Genomic DNA, 19318 nt, shown 5'->3' with positions numbered 1-19318 from the left:
AACAAGTGACTTCTCTCTCAACAGCTCCAGGAATTGAGTTCTATTATCTCTGTCCCATGGAGCACAAGACTAAGGCCCAGATGGTCACGTGCATCTTGGGTCGGAATAGTCACACTGGACGAGGTGACTGAGAGGCAGCCAAGGCATTAACCTGCTCCTCCCCAGATGAGGAGCAACAGATGGCTAGTGAGACAGCCAACTGCTCGCTCAGCTTGCCAGAGGACACGGGCTCATTTGCAGAGAGAACCTGGGGAGGGAGAGAATGAGGAGTGATTGAAGACCACAGAGCAGAGGGGCTCCTGTGGGCGGCCTGCAGCCACTTTCTTGTGAGGATACAGTGTCCTGAAATCCTCCCTTCCTCCACCTGGGTTTCCATTGATTAACCTGCATGCGTGTCTGATAAGAATCTGTTTTTGTACTTTTGTCGCACATCCTAAATGGTTAGTTTCTCTGGACAGCAGTCTTACTAGGTTTTCTTACGATCCTTGTGCCTAATGCCTAGTTGGTGTTTGTTCAGTAGACTGAGGTGGAAGTCCTAGCCATTTCTCTCCTGCTTGGAATAATAGAGTCTCTGGGCAGTGTACTATAAGGAGCCACAAGGCTGCCCAATCCTGTACGTTGTATTTCTCATATTACACTCACCTGCTCACGACCTCTGAATTTTCAAATACCTGATTTGGATATTTGAAAGATTTATGAGAAAGGAACCTCAAAAATAGCTAGGGAAATGTCAACCACCCCTCCCCTCTTTAAACACACTCTGACCGTGGTCTTTTTAATCAACACAGCCTAGTAACTGGACAACAATATCCATCACCTAGTTATATTTTCTTACTCCCTTAAATATGCATTTGATTTGAACTAACTCTTTTTAAATTAAGATCTCAAGACCTGTAGCCATGTGGTCCACAGATGTGCACCAGGTGCAGTCACACACACACACACACACACACACACACACACACACACACACACACCAGAAAATTGGAAATGTTTGTGCTGTTTGGACCAGGAAGCTCAGCTAACCATGACTCTTATTCTTCCTGCTTCTAGATTGTGTTTGAAGGAGTGATAGGGAAAGGACGTTCGGGCGAGATCGCCATTGATGACATTCGGATAAGCACTGATGTCCCTCTGGAGCACTGCATGGGTGAGTGACTGCCTGCCTCTTTGTGGCGCTTTCGAAAAAGACACCAGGACTGAGGGTACAAAAGAGAAAGCCACAGGCTGTCTTCAAATATAGTGTCCTCAGTGTGGGTGGACCCTGGGCTAAGTTCAGGATGAGAAGGTTGAGAGATGAGATGAAGGCTTATCTCCATGTTCCCAATCAGATAGAGACATACATTAAGTCTATGAAGATTCAGAATGCCAAGACCCCATCATCAAACTCCAGTTGGTTTTATTTTTTGCAAAGACAATGGCAGAAGACGAGAGCACCTGCCAGTCAGAATTACATGCTGGGAAGGTTTGATGGACTTAACAGAAGCCTGAGTACTGAGCAAAAGTAGTATACATACTCTGTAAGAGTGATAACACAATTACCCAGGCAATCGTTTTACATAAATGAATGACATGGCAAATTATGGCAGATAAAATAAGATGTTACATTTTGCTTTACACCTCAAATGGCCAAGATCCTGGAGTTGTAGGACTGAATTCTATATACCTCTATGATCAGCATGGGAAGGACACCATAACTGCCCTCCTGAGATGCACTCAGCTCACCCAGGGCTTCATGCTACAAAAGCAGCTCCCACCACAACCATAGATTTCCCTGAAAGAAAGAGGGGAATCCTGAGGTGAACAGCATCCACTTCCAGTCAACCCAGTGCCTATCACAAGTCACTGAGTGCTTATCTTCGTTCTTGGTCCCAGTCCCCAGGGTGTGTGTGTGTGTGTGTGTGTGTGTGTGTGTGTGTGTGTGTGTGTGTGTGTGTGTGTGTTCCTGATTATGTCAGAAGCAATTGGAATAGCCCTAGTCCCCCAGGCAACTCTCAGGCTCTGGGCATCAAATAGTAATCCTGGCTCTGAGAAAGTAATCAGTGGTAAGTGACTGATTACAATGCTTTGGGGAACCATTACTCTATGAAGGTCTTTTTATTCCAAAGCCACGGAGAGAATCCTTTCCACCAATCCAAGCCCCAAACGATAATATATTACACACAATTGAGGTCATCTAGAGATACTGAGCATTTTCCATACTGTGTTGTTATCAAATAATCTAATGGAAGTAATGTCTTCCCTTTATCTAACTCTATGTCTTGCTGTGTTTTTTTTTACAGAACCCATATCAGCATTTGCAGGTGAGAATTTTAAAGGTAAAAACAAAATTCTATTTTGCATGCCTCTTCCTTCTCCCAAAAGATGGGAATCAGGTGGGCGGAGTACAACCCAATGGTAACAAAGCTTCTAAAAGAAAATAGATGCCGTGCCTTTCTACCACTAGATGGCGCCAACAACACCCGTAGATGCAGAGATTGAGATCCTCACTGTCTCTTGTTTAATTAAAGTTTAGAAACCTATAATAGAGACAAATAGGTTACAGATAAACCTTTCAGCCTTGCATTGTCCAACAGGGAGCAATGAGGCTGAAAATGCAGGAGTGGTGAGACAGGAGAGGCTGTGGGAAGACTCTACCAAAAAAAAAAAAAATTCCACAGTAAATTAAAAGTGAAATGAGGTGGCGATGATTTATTTTAGCCTGAAGATGGTTTCTTTCCAGCTCCAGGGTCCCAGGCAGTGGTCTCAATTAACTCTCAGAGAGGTGTAGTGACAGACAGCCTTGTGAGAGATGAATGTGAAGGAGAGACACAGGAAGGATACTCATAAGGAGGAAGTTGCTGAATTCAGAAACTGGCACCTGGTAGAAGGACTAAGGAGGCACATTTGGTGACTGAAGTTAGAACACTTTAAATTCAGGATGGGAGACCAGAAAAGGACATTTTTTTCTCCCCTAAGAAAGTAAATAGTAGTGCAAAGAAAGAAGAACTTAGGATGCTTACCTCATCCAAAATAAAAAGGCCTCCAATCTTGGGTGATGATTATATTTGTGCTTTTGTTTTTCTTTTTCTTGGTGCCAGTTCTGGGGCTTAAACTCAGAGGCTAGATATTCCCCATAGCTTTTTCACTCAAAGCTGGCTCTCTACCCCTTGAGCCACACTTCCACTTCTGGCTGCTTGCTGGTTAATTGGAGATGGCTTCCTGTCTGGTCTGTCTTGGAGTTGTGATCTTCAAATCTCAGCCTCCTGAGTAGCAGGGGTTATAGGCATGAGCCCCCAGCACCTGGCCTCATTTGTGCTCTTCTAATACAGGGAGTGACTTTTACATTTTGTCCTCTTTGCAACCAATCAGTGTTGCTAAGTTTGCATGGGTTTCTAATGCTAAACTATTAGGAGCCATTGTAAATGCTTCTCTACAGCTGGCCTGAGTGTGAAAGCATGCTGTAGACACTCGCCAGACACTCACCCAATGATGGGGAATTTTCTGGACTACCTGGTGCCAACAACTTGAAGGCTACTGTACCCCATTTGTACTAGCTGGGCCTAACCACATAGTTGATTTCAGAGACAAGGGCTTGCATTTTATATCCCATGTCTAGACTCCTATCTTTACTCATATTAACTTGTCTAGCTCTTGGCTAGAAAGAAATGGCTTCTTGGATTGCTACTCACTACATGTGCTCCCAGCTTCCATGTCACTTTCAGTATTAAGACAATGGATGAAAGGGGAATGTGTCAGAGAGAGGAAAATGACAGGCCTATATATCATATATATTCTTTTGTTCTTACCCCTCCTCACCTCTCTCCACTTCATGCCATGCCCCATTCACATTTTAACATACTGAGAGTATTTATGTGCCTTTATTGTGTACTCTGGGTGTGAGTCACGTGAACATATATCCAAAATATTAGAAGGAAAGCTGACATCCAAACCGAACAGCTTGGATGACAGTTGAGTTCAAGTCCTAACCTTCAAGACCCAAGGTAATGCTCTTGCCGGGAAAGTCGACCGGCTTATGTTGTTTCACCTGCCTCTCTGGGCTGTTGAGATGAGGGTCCCAGAAAGACTGATTTGAGCATGTCAGCAACTTCCGCAGATCATGTTCTGTCCAAGCACTGGGTCGGGTCGTGACTGACAAGTGCAGTGGCTGAGGGCTTGGCTCCTGTAAGAGAATAAACAAACCAGGCATAGATGCTTTCCTTAAAGCCATATGTTTCCTCGGGGCTGCACGATCCAGTCATGTCCACTTGTAGAAAATACATAAATAAAAGCTCATCTGAGCACAGTGCATATGTAGCCAAAATAAACCCAGGGCTTAGTGCCTTGAAGGTAAGAATTCCCGGTGGACCGCATCGGGAATCGTGCAGTCACAGGGTGTGTGTTGCATGGATTGGCCCGTGGCTGTGGGCAGGCATCTTTGCAAAGAGGAAACCAAAGGCATAGAGGTCAAGAGCAAACTTGGAATGGAGAAGGAGCCATTTTAACCACATTGGTACACTTTGTGTGGAACTTCAGGTTGATATCGGATGAACCTAGCTAGGGCCAAGAGGTCGCTTCTTTCAGGCTGAAAGGCTCTCTGGCCTCGGCATGCCTTTCTGTCTTTCCTCATTTGGGAGAAGAGGCCACTATGATCCACTTACCTGTCCCTCTCCCAGTCAGGAGAGCAAGTGTCATAAAAATCAATCTTTTCAACACACATAAAGGGGAATAGACAGAAATCAGGTTTGGGCAGGCAAGATATGGGAGACTGATGTTAAAATACCATTTACAATAAGCATTTACGTTGCTAGTGTGGGGTTGTTGTTGGGTTTTGTGGGGATTTTTTTTGAATGGTGTTTTTCTTTTCCATTGTAAATTAGCCATGGGACAGAAATAATCTCATTAATTAGGGAAGATCAATGTGTACTCAGTTAATCTTTAGGGAAATACAATAAGAGTGGCTTTTAGACCTGGACTTATTAGGTATTCTTGATCTTTCATATTTTGAAGTATCTTTCAGTTTCTACTCCTTACTGGTGTCTTTCTTTCTGTGCAACATTGTCTTTTTATCCTCACTGCCTTGTGTTTGCTGTTGTGTATACACATTGAGATTGTGTGCCAGGGTGTGAGTTAGTTCTGAAGAGAAGCTGTGGAGAGAAAAAAAGAAGAGGAGAGAATGAATGACCTGTGTTGTCATGGGATTCTAAAGAAGATCTTTATGTTGTTGCTGAGTCATGTTTTAAACAATATAGCCTGGCTGTGCATCTCTTCTCTCTTTTCTCCCTTTCTTTTTTTTTTAAACAAGCATTGGCTATGAACATGGTGGCGTCATGTACCTTTTTCTAGGATTTCAGTTTTTAACACATGAGAAACTGGAGTGGGCAACTGAAAAGTGTTGTAGTTAAGGTGATGGAGTATTTCCTCATTCCTGATACATTCTTTTTTTCTGTAAAAGATAAAAAAAAAGACTAATAAGTCAGCAAGAGTATATAAAACTGGCCACTAGTGGCTCATGCCTGTAATCCTAACTACTCAGGAGACTAAGCCAGCCCAGGCAGAAAAGTCCCTGTGAGACTCTTTTTTCCAGTTAGTCACTCAAAAATGGGAAGTGGAGCTGTGGCTCAAAGTGGTACAGCTCTAGCCTTGAGCACAAAGAGGCTCAGGGACAGTGCCCAGGTCCTGAGTTCAAGCCCTATGACAGACAAAGAAGAAAATAAAAGAGTATATAAAGCCCATAATCCAAGCTCTGTAGCTGTTGACCAGATAGTTTTAGCATCTCATGATAGTGACAAGATATCTTTTTGTTGGAGGCCATAGGCTTTGAGTATAACTGGAGCAAAGGCCCAGTGCCTGCTTCTCTACCAGTGAGAGCCTCATGGAAACCCAGGCCTAGTGCACAGGAAAGGTGGTTCTTGGAGTAGAGGACTTTGAACTGCTGTCTTACACTAATGAGTGCTAAAGAGAATATCTATATCTCTTTTGCTAGATATGAGTGAATATGTTTATGACTCAGACCACTTCTGAAGGTACTATATGTCATCTTTTGGGTTCTACTGGATGCCTTTCTGTGCTGTCCTTTGTGATTTTCATCCAGGTACAACCAGGAGAAAAAGAGCATCAAAGGCTGTCTCTTAGCACGGAGGGTACTCGTCTTGTTTTTTTCCCCTCTTTCTTTCTTTTGTGCTGGTACTGAGGATTGAACTCAGATCCTGGGTGCTGTCCCTTAGCCTTTTCCCTCAAGGTTGGTACTCTACCACTTGAGCCACAGCTCCACTTATGGCTTTTTGTTGGTTCGAGATAAGAGTCTCACGGACTTTCATACCTGATCTGGTTTTGAACATTGATCCTCAGCTCAGCCTCCTGAGTAGCTAGAATTGCAGGTGTCCAGCTAAAACCAGTCTTAAGAGACCCTTAAGGGGTGAATGGCATCTGACTCCATGCCTCAGGTTTTGAATTGTTTTCTTGGTGTCAATATATTATTTTGTGTCCCTATCTCCTTTCTCCATCCTTACCTTCACCCCCAGTGCCTGTGCCCCAGGCCTGACCTCAGGCTGCCTTTAGCCTTCAGCTCCCTCTTCCTTTACAGCAAGCACTGTGTACTTGAAGAGCTTCTAAGTCGCAGAGGGTGAAACAGCGATCTGTTATGGAATCCTCCCATGAAAGGCAGGGAGAAGTGCTCCCAACCCCTGCCAAGGTCCCAGATATAGGCAGCTGTGATGTGACAATCCTCCTCTTTCTCCCGTTCCCATCTCCAGCTGCCAGATTAAGGCGAGGTGTTGCTGAGCGAGGAAGGATGAGGGTGGATGTGTGAGCCTAGTGAGGTCTTGGCTGCCATTCTTGCCCAGGGGACACCGAAGCAGGCACTCCTTGTGAAATGTGCCTGTGTGCGCAGCCTCTCCTATCACCGAGGTCAGACATATTCCCTCCCTACTCATCAAAACAGTTGCTGCAGGCAGTTTTGTTGAAGGATAGGAGAAAATGTTTTTCAGTAACGGCATCTCTCTCTTAAAAATACACTGGACAGGTCTATAAGAGGTAGCACAGATGCCACCCAGAAGAGGGGAAGGGTCCTGAGGCTTCAGCCGGCCAGGGATCTGAATTCAGAGGCCTTCTTACAGAGGCATGGGGTGTAGACAGGGCCTCCATGTGGCTTCCTGTGAGTTCACGGAAAGCCTGCCGTGCCTCTCCCCCCAGGCACGGCTCATCAGACAAACGGAAAGAGTCATTTCTCAGATGTGCTTTGTACTTTTCCTAAACAAATGAGGGAACATGAATGCATTCTTCTGTTATCTTCTATAAACTTTCCTAGTGGAGACAACCCTTTTCAGCTATTTAATTTCACAAATTAAACAAACCTTTTTATTTGAAATGTCCCTTCCCCAGCACTTCATTCTCAACAGGTACAGGAAGGCTTCTGCAGACAGGACAAGCCTAAAATAGCTTTTAGGTTCCAAGAATCTTGTGTTACAGAGAGGGAGGACTCGCCCTTGGTGGCTTTCAGACAGATCCTTTATGGCTCCTTTAGGTCTGGGTGACAGTCTGTGAACACAGACATAGGAGATGCTTTCTCTTTAAAGGCATTCTGGGAGAACCTGACTGAGCTATGACAATCTGTAGACAGGTTCAGGCAGAGTGAGAAGCAGAAAGTGAGAAGCCTGCTTCCCGTCCCAGTCTTTCTTGGTTACCAAAGGATCTTCAAAAGTGTTCTATCAAAGGCCAAGTAGGAAATATTTCCAGCTTTGGAGAATATACAGTCTCATTTACAAACACTCAACTCTGCCACTGAAGTACAAAAGCAACCATGCACCACTTGTAACCAAACAGGGTAGCTGTGTTCAAATAAAACTTTATTTATAAAAAGAGGAAGAGGGCCAGATTTGTCCCATTAAGCTTACAATTGGTTGACCCATCATTTAGGACAGAGGCTGAGGATTCAGATAACTTGGCTCCTATACAAACTCAGCCTCTTAGTAGCAGTGTGCAGTACTTCTGAGAGCTCTGGGCCTTCCTCTGGGTTTCACTCTGCCTGCGCCTCAATTTTCCTCCAGGTGAAACCAGGAGAAAATCACACGTCTACTCAAGTCCTCCTGTGTTCCTTCTGAGGGTCATGAGGAATAAACAAGATAGTTCATGTAAAGCCCATAGACCAATGGCAGTCCCACAGAAGATGGTCCATTCGCTGCTACTGTTCTTACAACTACATTTCCTAATTGCTCATTTCATCAGAAACCTCACTTACAAATAAGAATGGAAGAAATACTACCTAATGCGTAGTTTCTTTTCTTAAATTTCCCATGTGTGGCATCTCAGAATTTATTGTTTCTCAAAATTCAAATTCTTTGCATTTGTGTTGCTTTTCTCCAGGGAGCCCAGAACTTTTACAGATGGGAGCCTGTTCAACCTTGCAAATATACTTGGAGTTATTGACTATTTAAATATCTGTTTCTCATTACCTCAAACAATGAGAAAACTTTATGGGAAATTAGGAGTGGAAATTAATAATGAAAAATAGTTCAGGAACTGAAAGCATTTTCCAAGTTGGGGGCTGGGAGGGGAGATATACAGCAAGCAGTAGAAGTTAGAACCATCAAAGGGAAAGTTAGGCCAATAGATCACCAAGGCTAGACCAAGTTGAAGGCTAATTAGCCTTCTCTCTCCCAGGTTAGGGTATCTGGCCCAGGATTCTTATTGCAAAACAATGGCCTAGCCATTCCATAAAACTAAGCAGGTAGGTGGCACCAAAGTCCAACTACTTATCAAGCTGGGCACCTGGTATAGGTGGCATCTACCCAAAGTGGGCACATTTTTCTACCTTCTCATAGAGGTACCATGTAAGTAAGCAACATCACTAGGATTTTCTGAGAATAATTATTCTTTGAAGTATCAGTAGGTTATCAGTGTTTTCCAGAGAGTCTGAAAATTGGTTCAAAATTCATTCCTCCATCCATCTGTCCATCCATCTGTCTTTCCATCCATCTATCCATTTATCCATCCATCTGGCATTCATTAGATAGCTAGTGTGGTCTAGGAGGGCGCTCTGGGTACAGATTTTACTCACTGATTTATCACCTTTATTTCTGTAAGTGTCAAACCACAGCCCCATTAGCATATAGCCCTTCAAGGCTGGGACAAAGCCAGATTCCAAGCAGCACAGTCTATCTGCCTTTGGATGTCTCTATAGCCAGAAAATGTTCTGGGAAACCTGGCTCCCAGCAGCAGATCACTTAAAAACGTGTTCATTAGAGGATGATGCAAGCACTGTTAGTCATATCCTGTCTTTTGTATTCTCCCCTAAACATTAAAAACACAAAATCGCACTGTATGTTTCCTTAGATGTCTAAGTAACTATTTATTTGTTTATGTTTTGGGGCTGCTCCTGGGTCCTGAACTCAAGAGTCTGCACACTGTCCCTGAGCTTTTTTGCTCAAGGCTTGCACTTTACCATTTGAGCCAAAGCTCTACTTCTGACGTTTTGGTGCTTGCTTAGAAATAAGTGTCTCACAAACTTTCCTGCCCATGCTGGCTTTGAGCTACAATGCTCAGGTCTCAGCCTCCTGAATAGTTAGGATCACAGGTATGAGCCAACATGCACACAACTACATAAACTAATTAAGGGGCCAATTTAATGGCAAAATGATTTTTATCACTCATTTCTACATGCTAATAATTTCAGGGGAGGGAGCATTGTTAGGAAAGGAGAAGATAGTCTTTACCCAAAGTAGAGTCCACTTTCCAAAACAGAACAAAAATCCGAGGTGATAGGCCTTATCTCTAGTTCTGTGTATGTAATCTGTATGTTGTGAGTTAACCTTCTTCCATCAGGAAAGGAAGATTTTCTTCATTGCTCCCCAACTTTGGGTCTATCATTGAAAATGCTTTCCAAGTAGCTTTAAGGCTTCCTCCTCCAGCCCCAGCACTTGGAACCCTGGGTGGTATATTTCTTCCTTGGAGCCAATGTATTAACAACTGACAGAAAGTAAACCTTTGAACTGAGACCAGCTGGCGACAGAAGCAATGTTCATAATTGTTACTGGGTTCTACTTGATAGAAATGTGTGCTTCTACCTTTGTGGTCTGATCAGGCACTTTTGCTAGGGACTTAATCTCATCCTTTTCTCTGATGGGTGACCCACAGTCTCATTAGAGGATATCCCTCGCTAAGGAGACAAGATCACTCTTGTTTCTATCTCTACACTCTTGTTTCTCCTGCATTCTTGTGAACTCACTCAGAAATCCAGCTGCAAGATGGTTCTGAGGCAGTAGGTATTCTTGGTGATGGGGATTGTGAGTTGATGGCCAGTTCAAGGAACCATTTTTGAGGTCTTTCATGCTCTTTCTCTGTTTCCGTGCATCATTTCCAGTATGGCCACAAATAAAAGAGAAAGAGAGGCAGAAGGTCCTTGCTCAAAACTACAGTAATGAAATTATTAAAGATAGGAAAATAGCTTGGGGACAAAGAAAAGAAGAATAAGTGGTAATGTGTGCGGAGGTGAATTTATTAAAAGCGGCCTTCGGGGAACCATTTAATTCTGGGATTCCCCTACCCCAAGGATGTAGATGTGACTGTCCAGAGGAGTGTGCAAAGCCAGGACAGCCTTCACAAAGCCCCTCCAATTTCTTGAGACTTCTGATGGCCCAAAGGGTAGCCATGAACCTGCAACATAATGGAAGTTAAAAAAAAAAATTTGAAAGAAGCAGCAATTAAGAGCTGGCTAGTTAGGACAGCTTTGAAAGATTTTTCCATAAAATACACTCTTTTTTCCCTCTGTGACTTCTGGGAAGACACTAGAAGGTCTAACATACCTCTCAGCTATTCCTCCAAATGAAAGAGAGGCATTCTGGGGTTCAGACTACAGAAATTCGAGAGTGCTGACTCCAAATTAGGAGTATGTGCTTTGGTTGAGTGTTCGACTCAACCACATGGCATTTATTGGGCACCACTGTTATGCAGATTCTTAGGTAAAAGAAAGATGAGGCTTCCTTCTGCTTGAGGAGCTTGGAGAGGCTCCTAGAGGTAGAATATAAAGGAAGCCAGGCCGCCTGGCGATCGGAGGCGCACATACTCACAGAGCAGTTAAGTTGATGCATGAAGAGGCAGCAGCACCTCCCACGCCCCGCCCTCCCCTGGCTTACCCTATGGGTAGAGAAGACACATCTTTTGGCCACCAGCACTTGATGCCAGCAGCTAGGGAGGCATTTTTCATAGGTTAAGTATACATCATTTTTCAGAAGTAAAGATCATGTCTGGTTTTGGCAAGCTCAAAAGCGCCTAGTCCTTTCTGGGCCAGATTCATCATCTGATGTAAATCTTTGGGAGAATCAAGTTGTAGCACTATTTTGCATCAAGTGGGAATCTAGCCAGTCTTTCTCCAGAGTTACCCTGGGCTTAAATCTACTACACCGTCTCCATGGCAACCAGAGGCCGGCCAGTGAACGTGGCAGCCTTTAAATCCCCTGCTAGCTTTCCCTTCGGGTTCTCTTTTCTGTGATTAAGAATGATCTCCCTCCCTTTGCCTACTCACTGTTGCTCTCACATATCCTCTCTCGCTTTGTGCCCACATTTTCTGTTGTAACTTCCCATCCAATCTGCTTTTAAAATCCTATGTCCAATTGTTTAAGAAGAAGATGATGAGTTAGTCATTGCTTGACAGTAGTAATTGACCTGTTTATACAAGACCAGGCTGATTTCAATGGGTACAGAAACCTTGGCAAGCCAAGGTGGAATTTACCTTCATGTCTAGCCAGCCTAATTAATACATTGTTGGAGAATGCTGGCCAGCCACACCAAATATGGCATTTCCACTCACATGGAGGATCTGCCTCACAGAATCCCAGCAGTCTTTGCAGCATCTGTGTGTATGTGTGTGTGTATGTGTGTGTGTGAGAGAGAGAGAGAGAGAGCAATGCTTTATACTTTATAAACTAGTCGTGGTTATACAGGAAAGGGGGGACCAGTTCTGTAATCATCCAGCTCTTGGTTGAATCCCAGACTTATTACATACCCACTGAATAACTTTTGTTGGTAGAAACCCTCTCTGAGCCTGTTTCTTCCTCTCTTAACATGGATGTCTGTAGAGAGGTGAGGAGGAAATAGCATCCCACACTAAGGACTGAGCACCACCTCGCCCCCTTGTCCCCCTCCCCCTTGCTCTCCGTATCCCCATCCCCAAAAGCATGTTTGTGTTTCTTTCTCTCTCTCCCTCTCTCCTCTCTCCTTTTATTATGATTATTATTTTTTTTTTTTTTGGATGAGTCTGCATGCTCTCAGCCTAGCAACACTCTTCTGTGTCTCTCCCCCAGGGGGCACCCTCCCACCAGGGGCGGCGCCCACCGTGGACACGGTGCCCGTGCAGCCCATCCCAGCCTACTGGTATTACGTGATGGCCGCCGGGGGCGCCGTGCTGGTGCTGGTCTCCGTCGCCCTGGCCCTGGTGCTCCACTACCACCGGTTCCGCTATGCGGCCAAGAAGACCGATCACTCCATCACCTACAAAACCTCCCACTACTCCAACGGGGCCCCGCTGGCCGTGGAGCCCACCCTAACCATTAAGCTAGAGCAAGACCGGGGCTCGCGCTGCTGAGCCCGAAGCACGGACCGCACCCCCACACATGGGACAGACTGCAAACACGTGGCCTCGATTTTTTGCACTTTTTTCCTCCTCGCCTAGTGTCTGTGTAAATGCTCTGACATCTCTCCCTTCCTGGGCCCCCCATCCCCACTACTCTGCGGCCCAGCCATCACCCCCTCCCCAACCTTTCTCCTTGGTTTGTTGGTTTGTTTGGGGGTTGGGGGGAGAGGATTCTTTTGCTTTGTTTTGGCTTGTCTTCCCTTACCTTGGTGTTTTCATTTCCCCTTCTTTTTCTTTGCTTCCTTTCCTTCCTTTCTCTTTGTGTGTATCTGTCTTTCGCCTTTCTTCCTTTTCTTTTTTCCTTTATTATTCACTATTGTTATTTTATTATATAAATATATTGTGTGTGTGTGTGTGTGCGTGTGTGTGTGTGTGATTCCAAACCAACAAAACCCAACTGTAAATGCTGCATCTTGGAATACGAGAAGAGATCTACCCTAAGCAGGTCACCGCTCCCGGCCCAGCTGGTTTTCTTTCAGAGACTGGTCCTCTTGTTTTCTCTCCTTGCCTTATCCCACCCCTCCTGTCTGTGGGCAGGCTGCCAGGCGTCTGGAGGAGAACCTGGCTCTGTGTGTATCTACATAGTCTCTATGCTCATGCGTGTGAATAGCTTTGTGTCTTTGCAGTGTGTGGGTGTGTGAGGGAGAGGCTGGTTCCATTGTGTGGTGGGGGGAGTGTGTGGGGTGTGTGCAGAGAGGGGCCCCTTTCACTCTTGTGTTGCTTCTCCTGGGGTACATGTTGCAAGAAAATAATATACTGTACAAGTTTTGTTTACTTGGAGAAGAGATTGAAGCTTTTTGTTGCCTTATCTAGCTCTGGCTGGGTTTCTGTTGGCTCTCATTGTCATCTCCAGGTATCTAGAAAATTCCTTACCTCCCTACTCCATCCCCAGCCCACCAGACCCCAGAGGAAAGTTCCTGAGCACACCCAGACATGACCCTCTTGTCAAGTCCCCACGAGGTAACAGCCACTGGGTGTGTGGAACCAGCTCTACTTCCAGCCCTAAAGTAAATGTGTCCCATGTTGCCTTATTTAAAAAAAAGAAAAGAAAAGAAAAAGAAGAAGAAGCAGCTCATAATGAATGTTTAGCTATGATCAGCTGGAGTCCAATTATGGAATAAGTCATAGTGAATAACAAATCTGCGACAGATATAAGAAACCCTGTAGTCTGCTTACATTGAGAGCAGGAGGAAGAGGAGAGAAGGGAGGAGAAGGAAGGTGAAGGAAGGACTCGTGTGTTGTCTTTTCAAAGTCTCCTTATCCCAGGGCATCGCTGAGCCCCGTGTGGGATGGGGTGGAGTAAGAAGATATTCTTTTGTATTATATTGGCCGTTGTAATAACATTTGTAAAATACGGGGGAGAAAGGGGATCATTTGCTTTCCTTTCGTGGTGTTAATGTGTGCCTGGGTCTGTCAGGCTGTCCAACTGACTGATTTCAATATGATGAAAGAATAGAAAGTAATCATTTGTTTCAATGTACCAATCCCCACAAAGCTCTCATGGCATCTGGCAAATGTACCCTCATGGGCTGGCCTGGTATATCCAGATGTTTCTGTATGGTCAGAGAAAAGATACAAGGAAAGCTCCATCACTGCTGCCCATTTGTTCTCCAAGCCACACAGAGAGAAGGATGTCACAAAGCAGTCCCCTCATGATACTGTACGTAGATTGGATGAAATGACAAGTCCATTTCACTGGTAGAAAATGCATACTTTAAGATTTCCAGTGTACTATGCCTTGGCCTTGGGGGCATTTGTTTTGTTTTGTTTTGTTTTTGCCTTCCTGCTAGGAATCCACCAGGGAAGTGTAAAATCCTCTCCAAAGATGGTTGAAAGCCTCCAGGTACCTTCTGAGAACAAAATACTAATGATTTTTATTTTGGTTGCTTGGGAAGAGAAGCTTTTAGCATGCTTTCAGAATATCCAGATAGGTCCCTCCAGCACACACTCGGCTTTTGCATCTGCTTCGTTTCATCCTCCTGAAAGACCCGTGCTCTCCCACTCTTGTTCTATTTCAAAGAATTACTCTGTCTCAGCTACAGCAGCCCTGCCAGGAAAAGGGAAGATGAAAGGCTAGAGTAAGGCTACCTTGAGATTTCAAGAAGTGTCCTTGCCCAGCTGGAGATGGAGGAGGAAGCAGGAATGGGCAGGGAGCAGGGAAGGAGTAAGAGCCCAGGAGGCCATGTGACAACTCCCATGCCTGTCACTGAGGGCTTTGTAGTAAGGGTGATCATATCCAGACGAGTTTGGAGCCAGGCATTCTCTTGAAATGGTTGTCATTCCTGCAGGTGCCCCCATAGAGGGAGGCATCAGGAAAACACACCTGGAAAATCCAGCCAGCGTTGCTATAGGACCCAGTTGTCAGGTAGCCTTGAGAGTTATTCCCCCCACCCCCACCCCACCACATGCCTTTCTTGAAAAGTAATGGCGACCACTTCGTGGATTTGCTTTTATCCAATGCCCCATGCAGCACCTTTATGTACAGGCCATAGCTGAGAATATGAGGCTCTTCAAATCTTGGTGAATCCCATGATTCACACTTCAGGCTAGAGATGTATTTTCTCTCTCTCTCTCTCTCTCTCTCTCTCTCTCTCTCTCTCTCTCTCTCTCTCTCTCTCTCTCTCTCTCTCCATCCCAGCAACCTTCATAGTATTATCCAGGTACTATGCTAAAAGGGCAGCTCTTTTGTAAAACGCAATGCCTTGCAGCTTTAAAAAGCAAAATTCTGTATTCCTCAGAGGGAGAGAAGAGTCACTCCCTTCTAAGAAAAATGGACTGGACAGGTGGATGCATGCATGCATGTGTTTAGAGTTGCTTCTCAGAAGGCAAAGAAATGAGAGCAGCTATTAAAATAGGAAGTGAGAGAATGCATGAGCTGAAGGACTAGCTCGGGCTGGGCACGCTTTGGCCTTACAAGAGGTTTCGTGGCATCTTCCCAGAGGGAAGCCCTTATCTCTGGGGTAAAAAACAAAAAACAAAAAACAATTTCTTCTTCGATGTTATACTAGCAACTGCTATCACCTGATTGCTGACAAAAGCAGAACAAAGAATCATAGCATTGCCATTGATAAAAGTAAAATCATCTGCTTTGTCCCACATTTTTTGGGATTAAAAAAAAACAGAATAGGAAATCCAATAATATTTCTGAAGTTGAGGTTTAATCTGTAAAAAAGACCCTGTCTTTAAAACAAAACTAGTAGGCAAACAAGCACCTAAATATTGAAAATTACCAAAGAACAACAAAAATTAGAAAACCTAAAGATTTTTACTTCCTATTCTTATCCTTTCTCCTATAACTGTGATATCCCTACATCGCTCAGTTGCCTGTGTGTCAGAATAACTTGTGGACGTTGGAAACTATTTGAAAATGTATTGTGTGGAATGTAATAAAATGATGATATTTTTTATACAAACATCTGGGTTTTTTTTTAATCCTCTTGCCTGTAAGAACAAAGTATAAGCTTTGAACAAATTGATGTTTTCAAAGTTTACACATCACCTTCTGAGCTATGGGGCATTTCTGTGGGCGGTAGGTGGGTTTTCTCCTGGAGGCTGAATGCCAGCTTTTCCTTCTTTTTATTTTTATTACTGCTTGTTAAGAGTTTCATCCAATTTGTGCAGCTGAGCCAACTTTTATGATTGGTGTGGGATTTTGTGAAAGTTGCTAAGTGCTAAATTGCTAAATGTGATTCCACAAAATTTCTCTTGATGGCAAATCCCTGGAGGTTGGACTCTACTTTCAAAGAGCCTCGGGGGGACTGCGACCAGCTCAGCTGAATCATGTACTCAGCTCCACAGAGACAAAAAGAGAAGCAGTACTGACATCTTACCCCTTACCTACCAAATCCATACTTCACAGGGCATTCTTCTCCAACTTATGAGCCATTCCCCGGGGTGGGGGGGGGGTAAGTAGAGACAATAGCATTTTTGAGCAGGCACTGAAGATAATATGATTACTGTGACCCTGGACCTATCTGAAACATTTTATTTATAAGAGGAAGACCCTATTTAAAAAAACATGCAAAATAGGAAACCCCACTCAAAAAGCCTCATCTTGTTGGGAGAGTATTTTTCCTTGGTCCTCCTGTTTGAACAGTTAGTGATCTAGAAAATATACTTTAATCAGAGTGAGAATCACTATATATATATTCACTATATATATCACTATATATAATAACAAGTTGGTCAAAATTTTTAAAGGGGGGGGGTCAAGAATTGGTCACAAACGGATTTTCCATTACTGATGAATTCAAGAGAGTTGTCAGAATTCATGTATCTGCCCAGGGGCCTTTCTTGGTGCTCTAAGAACCACCCTGAAAGATCCTATGGAAAGTGAGGTGTCCAGAGGACCCAATTTTCCCCAAAGCCCCACTTTCCTAGGTCCTATCCAAATGTAGACCAGGGAAGCCTACTTTTTACAGCTGTAAAACCTGTCGAAGCACTGTTCCAAGGAGCCAGGCTTCTGTTTTCAGATCTTACTGAAAACTGTGTTAGTACAGATGGCTGAGCATAGATGTCATTATCTGCCCTCTGCAGGAGCAGAGAGCAGAATGTCCATGATTACCACATTGTTTGTTCCCCCAATGCCAAGCACAATTACCCATTTTGTCTAAATACCACTTGGCTCTCCTGAAAGCCATTTGTTCCCGTTAGTAAAAGATAAAATGAAAGTATCTCAAAAGTGTTTATTTCAAGCAATGACCTCGACGCCGTCAACATTTTCCTGAGATGAACTAGGACCAAATCTGCCTCGTCTGGATGAAATTAGCCATTACTTATGTTTCATTAGCATTATGGGTTTGGGAGCCAGTTTGGGGAACTGTCACACCTGAATCCTAGTGCCAAGGCTTATTTTAGGGGTACTCATTCGCCCCTAACATGACAGACTGTTAGGCCTCCAATCTTGTGTGTCACGCTCAACATGGTTACCAGTACACATTCTTCATTGAATTACCCTCAGACTTAGCTGAAGCATAAATGTTACAGGAGTTGTATTTCCATGGATCATAAATACCAGATGTCAAGGCCCAGTGTGTTCTGTTTCTGCGCCTACCTGGTCTTTTTGATGGTTTGCATGTGTGTTCTGCCCTCCTAGCCCAGATAACCGAAGCCTAGCGAAGCCAATGTGGCATGGTATTTATTTTCCTCCAAACTCTTCACTGGCTCCACAGTTGTTTTGCACAAACATCGTGGCCTTTTTGTAATCTGTGATGAAAAGGGCTTCATTTTGAAGTTGGGATTTGTCTGCATTGTGGGCTGCACATCTGAGGCAAGCTGTGATGGGTAGGTGCGGGCTTGTTTTTTCTCTTTAATTGTGCAGAGCACTGGGGCTCTCACAGCTATAATTTCCCTTTCATCCACTTCAATGATGGCCCAAAGAAAACACAAAACAAACCCAACCAGAGAGAGTAAAAGGAGGGGAGAGGGGAGCCCTAGCTGATGATCTTACAATCAGCAGGAGGGAAAATTGCCTTATATAAATAAGTTAGAGAGGCTAGTAGTAGCATACGACTTAAATAAGCTCTGAGTTAGACAGGTGCAAGAGAGTTGTTTAAAGGTCAAATGCAACCAGAGAACTCAGACCCTAAGGAGTCGTCAGACCACAAGCCCCACTCCCAGTATGTCTGAACTGAGTGCTTAGAGGAGTTCTGTTTGGCTCCAAACTTAACTGGAGAGATGAAAGATTTGGAAACTCACCAACAAGCAAAACCTCAGTTAAGCATGGTGTAGGACAATGGTGAACCTGAGGGCTTCGAGATTACGGGCAGAAGCCATGCCAGCCCCAAGTCCAGTGGGCAAGAGACCCACAAACATCTCTCTTCTGAGGACAGACATTACTGTCAGGTTTTTCTGAAAATATTTCTATCCCCATCTCCAAACAAAGGAAAATGAAATTTCCATGGGCATTAGACCAAAACAATGAGAGGAGCCATTTGAAAGGACAGCAGAATAGGTACTGGAGATAAGGCTGGTAGATGCAAAAACATGTTTTCTGGAACACACTGCCAGCATGGTTATTCATACTGAACAAGATGATCAAAACAAATCTGAGGACTCTACCTAGCAAGGTTGCTTTCTTTCAGTTGTACGTCACCACTCCTTGAAAAAATACAATAATATAAAGCAAAAGTCCATTTGATTGTTGGCCAACCCCACTCTCTTCCCCAGAGGGAACCACAGAGGAAGCTTATAGCCTGATTTCCAAGCTTTGCTTTCTTTTTCCTTTTGCAAACACCTATGTCTGTATCAAATTGTATGATTTGGTTTAGCTAAGGGTTTGTTCTGTTCTGTTTTTACAGAACTAGTATCACAGCATCTGTTATCAGACACCTTGCTTCCTTTCATTTGCTAACATCTTGAGGACACTCTTGAACACACCATAGATTTATCCCATCCTTTTTAGCTGTTGCATAGCATTCCATATTGTGTTAGTATGTGATCACTTATTAACTGCACCCCATGATGGACATTCAGGTTGGACTGAGGTTTTTGTTATTATTATTTGTTTTTACTATTATAAACAACACAGCAGTGAACATCCTTGACATTGTCTCTTTGGGCACATGCTTCTCTATGACAAAATTTCTGGGTCAAGTGCCATTCCTGTGTTCAGTATTTAATAGAGGTTGCAAATAAGTAGCTGAAGTTTGTCTTTTTAAATGATCCTGTCTTCTAGATTTCGATCTCCTACCACATTTGCATCCGTGTGAT

At 44.0% G+C, this 19318-nt stretch overlaps 1 protein-coding gene across 4 annotated transcripts in view; it reads left to right on the top strand.

Annotated features, from left to right (window-relative positions):
- The window catches only part of Nrp2 (neuropilin 2), a 125538-nt gene that overhangs the window by 86495 nt on the left and 19725 nt on the right, over positions 1-19318 (top strand). The window contains exons 14-16 of one of the 4 annotated variants that reach the window (XM_048344899.1): positions 1054-1150; positions 2283-2318; positions 12279-12826. In XM_048344899.1, coding sequence (XP_048200856.1) covers positions 1054-1150; positions 2283-2318; positions 12279-12559 — 414 coding nt within the window. In that variant the 3' untranslated portion in view covers positions 12560-12826. Of the gene's footprint in view, positions 1-1053; positions 1151-2282; positions 2319-12278; positions 12827-19318 lie in introns of those variants that run through there. The other 3 variants (XM_048344900.1, XM_048344898.1, XM_048344897.1) reach the window with 3 other exon arrangements.

Source organism: Perognathus longimembris, chromosome 4 (assembly GCF_023159225.1).
Source record: "Perognathus longimembris pacificus isolate PPM17 chromosome 4, ASM2315922v1, whole genome shotgun sequence".
In the NCBI taxonomy this organism is placed as follows: domain Eukaryota; kingdom Metazoa; phylum Chordata; class Mammalia; order Rodentia; family Heteromyidae; genus Perognathus; species Perognathus longimembris.
Note: the sequence above shows the minus strand (reverse complement) of the source record. Positions and strands in the feature narration are given on the sequence as shown.